General features: G+C 46.1%; 1 protein-coding gene across 1 annotated transcript in view; it reads left to right on the top strand.

Annotated features, from left to right (window-relative positions):
* slc16a1b (solute carrier family 16 member 1b) overlaps positions 1-5,000 on the top strand; it is a 39,148-nt gene that overhangs the window by 27,253 nt on the left and 6,895 nt on the right. Inside the window, exon 3 of the mRNA XM_031566851.1 lies at positions 656-920. Coding sequence (XP_031422711.1) covers positions 704-920 — 217 coding nt within the window. The 5' untranslated portion in view covers positions 656-703. The remainder of the gene's footprint in view (positions 1-655; positions 921-5,000) is intronic.

Here is a 5,000-nt window from a genome sequence, read left to right as displayed (position 1 = left end):
GGGCGTGTGACTTTCTGTGGTTACTACTAAACTTTCTCTCATAACAGAGAGTGTGTGTGTGTGTGTGTGTGTGTGTGTGTGTGTGTGTGTGTGTGTGTGTGTGTGTGTGTGTGTGTTGTAAGAATGGAAGAGAGAAACAGCCACCAGTAGCCTGCCGTAGACAGAGACATGTCCTTACTGTCCCCAGTACTCTGCAGCGGCAGCTAAGGGTATTTGAGGAATGCCACCTTACAGTAACCAAACCCCCCTGTGTGTGTGTCTTCCTGTCTTCTGTTTGTAAACAGGATTACCCAAAAACTACCAGCCCAGTTTTCATAACACTTAGTGGAAAGGTGTGATCCCTGCATTTTGAAGCGTGTGTCACTAGCGATGTTAGAAGTTACTACACACACACACACACACACACACACACACGTCCCTGTTTAGAAGCTGCTGCAGACACACACAGATACTTATGGTCCCTCACAGCACAGAATACTCATGTGTGGGGGGGCATCTGGGGAGTGCCGTGTGTGTCGCTGTGCTCAAGTAAACTGTTTCAACGCGTTGTCCATAGACACACACACACACACACACACACACACTCCCATGTTCAGACATTATAAGTGAGCTCAGTGACACCTTGTTGACCGAAGCCTCTCTCTCTCTCTCTCAGACCTGTTCCGGCTTCCCCAGCAGCAGCAGTGGTGTGTGTGTGTGAGCGATGGCTCCAGCGACGGGCAGTCCGCAAGGATACACCCCTCCCGAGGGGGGGTGGGGGTGGATGGTGGTGGTCGGAGCCTTCATCTCCATCGGCTTCTCCTACGCCTTCGCCAAGTCCATCACCGTCTTCTTCAAGGAGATCGAGATCATCTTCGACGCCACCAGCTCCCAGGTCTCGTGGATCTCCTCCATCATGCTGGCGTGCATGTACGGTGGAGGTGAGTGTGTGTGTGTGTGTGTGTGTGTGTGTGTGTGTGTGTGTCACTTAGCGTCCATTGCATCTACAGTCATGGGTGTTACACTGTAGCTTAATCCCGTGTGTGTGTGTGTGTGTTGTGGGTCATGACTTGCTGCAGCCTCTGCTCAGCCACTGCTGAGTACAGCTGTTGTTTTTCCTGAAGCAGCACTACTGTGAACACACACACACACACACACACACACACACACACACACACACACGGGAACCCTGCACAGTCAGTTTCAACAATAGCCCCTGCAGTCATCCTCTACAAGACAGCATGATGAACCGAGGTCACTTCTTCCCTCAGTGTGTGTGTGTGTGTGTGTGTGTGTGTGTGTGTCTCTCTGTGTGTGAGTGTGTGTACTCAGTTTGATGTGGGCTGTTAATTGACAGAACTAGACTCTGCTTCTGTGATCTCAGTCTTATTAGTCAGTGTGGCAGTGTGTTCTGGCATGCGTGTGTGGGTGTGTGTTTACCTGATCCCAGTGTTGTGTTAGTACAGGCATGAAAATCCCTCACCTTTCGGCGAAATTCGCCGTTTTGAAACCAAAATAGGTGACCTACGTGAATCGTGTAAATTCGATGAGAAATGTTTTTTGGGGGGGGGGGGGGGTGTAGGTATTTATATTCAGTGAACTGCGAACAGGTGCGCGTGCCAGAAGGGAGCGCGAGATTCAGTGAATTGCGAACAGGTGCGCGTGCCAGAAGGGAGCGCTAGTGCATGGAAATATTAACGCGAAGCTGCCTTGCATCACCAGTGCAGACCACCATCAGAAGCTGAAAGCACGCCTGCTGAAGATGAGAAAAGGGTGAGGATGAGACGTGGCAAAACAGCGAAAGCGGGCCATGAAGACACTGGTGGTTCAGGCAAAGAAGAAAAAATGATCTGGTTCTGAGAGTATTACGAACTGTAATGTAAATTGTTATCTTTGCCAATAAAATGTATTACAATTAGGGCTGTCAAAGTTAACGCGTTAATCTATGAGATTATTGTGGCCGAGATTAATGCGATAAAATATTTTAAGGCAGTTAACGCAACTTTGTTTACTTCCGATGTGCATTGACACATGACGACACGAAACCGCCGCGTGCCTGCAGTCAGGAATAGGAGAGACCGAGACGGTAGTTAAAGATGGAGAGAGCAGAGGGATTGTTGGGCAGAAAGTTTCTGTTTAAGAGTGAAAATGACGGAACAACCGACAAAACTAAAGTTGTATGTAGCATTTCTCAAGCTGAATTTAGCTATTACAGAAGCAGCTTGTCTAAGTTATCACCTTAATGCAAAGCACCCGACAGAAAGCAGTCCCAGGTTAGATGGTCGCCAACCCACACTCCACGACTTCACTAGGAAAATAACTAGACCAGTCCGTGAAAAGGTTACCAAGGCTTACGCAGTTTAGGTTGCCGGTGACTGTCGGCCCATCAACATAGTTGAGGACGGTGGGCTGTCTGAGGTGATTCGAATTGCTTCAGGGGACAATTCTTACGATTTACCGTCGCATACATTCCTTGTATGACGGCGAGAGAGCACGAAAAATTCAGCTCCTCGAACAAGCTGCCAGCGTCGCCCTTACTGGTGACAACTGGACGTTAGTCAGAAATGACAATTACCTGGGTGTCACAGCTCATTTTATTGACAATGTATGGAAATTGAGATCTTTTGCATTGGAAGTAAAAAAAAAAAAACATTCGCGACATACAGCGGAGGACTGTGCAGAGGAATTCATCGACGTCTCAAACAGATGGGAGATAAGTAGCAAACTGACCACTTTAGGCACTGATAGTGCCCGTATTATGTTGGCAGCTGCTAGGCTACTTCCATTTTAACATCTACTCTGCCCGGCACACAGTCTGTACCTGGCTGGCACTTTATAGGTATGAGTTATAGGCCTGAGCCTCTTTGAAAACACAGTTCTGCATGTAGTTTTGTGTTAAAAAAAAAAATACAATTAAACAACAGTGTCTAAAATACACGCTGTCTGAAAGTGATTACTCGTTAATTTATAAGATTTAGTCTTTAGAAGTCAAACAAACTTTTAATCGCGATTAATTTAGATTAATGAATTTCAAAATGTGAGATTAATTAGTAAAAATGTTTGTATCTATTGACAGCCCTAATTAAAATCTGAATTACATAACATTGTATTGGCTGTCAATCATGATGGAAGAGTAGACAAGTTAAGTTACAGCATGTCCACCATCTCTTGTGGGGGCTATGCATTAAGCCATTTGTGCCATTTTGTTACCACATTGTGCTAGCCTGGATGCCAGACGAACTTAGCCACGCCCACAAATTATTTGGTCGGGAAGTTCGGTCTGGTGTCGCTCCGTTGGGGAGAAATGATCTCCTCACAAAAATCTGTGAGGAGATATAGACCAATCAAATTGTCAGGGCGGGCTTTATACGATGATGGACAGATGATCAACCCTAACGTAATCAACCATGTCACCAAAGAGCTTTTGGGGTGAATTCGTTTTCAACAAACATGGCTGCCGTTGGAGAGCTGAAATGTGGAAATTCGAGTCTGTTTTAGAAGACATTGACAGCACATTCATTTTTAAAGAGGAACAGAGAAACGCGATCAAGGCATTTGTCGATCGAAAAGATGTTTTTGCCGTCCTTCCTACGGGATCCGGTAAAAGTTTAATGTATCAGCTGGCCCCATGGTCTACGTTATGGTCATACTACGTTGCTCTGATTGGTTCTAGATATATCCAATTGAGCGAAGAGGCATTTTTTTTCCTGGTTCGGTTGAAACACGCCCCATAATCACAGTCCAACGGAGCGGTATCAGACTCATATTCTGACTAGAATTATGAGTATGACATCGTCAGGCTAACATTGTGCCTCTTATACTGTATTTTAGACCCAGTGACATCAGTGCATAATACTTAGTAAGGAGGCCATAATAATTTTGGACTCATGGCTGAAGTTAAGTTTCTCCAGCTCTCCCCAGGTTGGCAAAAAAAGCCTCTCAAAATGCATCAGATTGATGCTTTAAAATATGGAATATTAAACATTTTCTTACGGGGGAGCATGCCCCCGGACCCCCCTAGAGGGGTAATATCCTTCTCACCTTTTTCACCCCTGACCCGTTTTCATGCCTGGTTAGCCAGAAGTAGAGTTGTGTGATGAAGTAGAAGTAGAGTTGTGTGTGGGTGTGTGTGTGGGTGTGTCTGTGTTTTACCTGACGGCTAGCAACGTTCCCAAGGACCACAGTCATCAACAAACAATTCATCACACAACTCTACTTCCTCAAAGCAGCGCTGTGCACTGTCTAACCCACTGCCAATCAGAGCTCAGGGCAGGCAAGGGCACGCCAGAGACATACACACATACACACACACACACACACACACACACACGCCAGAGAGACACACGCCAGAGAGAGACACACACACATGTATATGTGTGATATTTGAGCTGGAGTTTGTGGTTATTAAAAGATCTGGTTAGGGTGAGAGAGAGTGTGTGTGTGTGTGTGTGTGTGTGCACACATATGAGCATGTGGGATGGAGAGGTTGCGTAATAGACAGTGATTAAGAGAAGAAGGAAGAGACAGAAACACCAGCTGGTCTGAATGTGAACACACACACACACACACACACACACACACACACACACACACACACACACACAGAGGGAGAGAGAGAGACGAGGAGAGGAGAGGGAGGGAGATGACTCTTATTTTTTTTCTGGATGAACTGGAATAAGTGGAAAACGTGCTGCAGTATCACAGAGTCTGAATTAAACATCTTAAGAGGCAGAACACAGGATGGAGGGGGAGATAGAGAGATGGAGGAGAGAAAGGGAGAAATGGGGGAGAGGAGGAGAGAGAGATGAAGATGAGGAGAGAGAAAAAGAGAGAGGGAGAATATGACACCTGGCAGAGAAAGGAAGGAATGGAGAGAATCTACCAGACGAGAAAAGAGGAAGAGAGGGTGTGCGTGCTTGCTTGTGTGTATGAACATGCATGTGTTTTTTTTTTTTTTTTAAACGGGACGCTAGCAAATGCATTGTTTCCTATGGTACGGCGCGCCTTGCGTGTGCGCCTTT

The sequence above is a fragment of the Clupea harengus genome, chromosome 4 (genome assembly GCF_900700415.2).
Source record: "Clupea harengus chromosome 4, Ch_v2.0.2, whole genome shotgun sequence".
NCBI classification, from domain to species: Eukaryota; Metazoa; Chordata; class Actinopteri; order Clupeiformes; family Clupeidae; genus Clupea; species Clupea harengus.
This window is presented reverse-complemented; position numbering and strand designations above follow the sequence as displayed.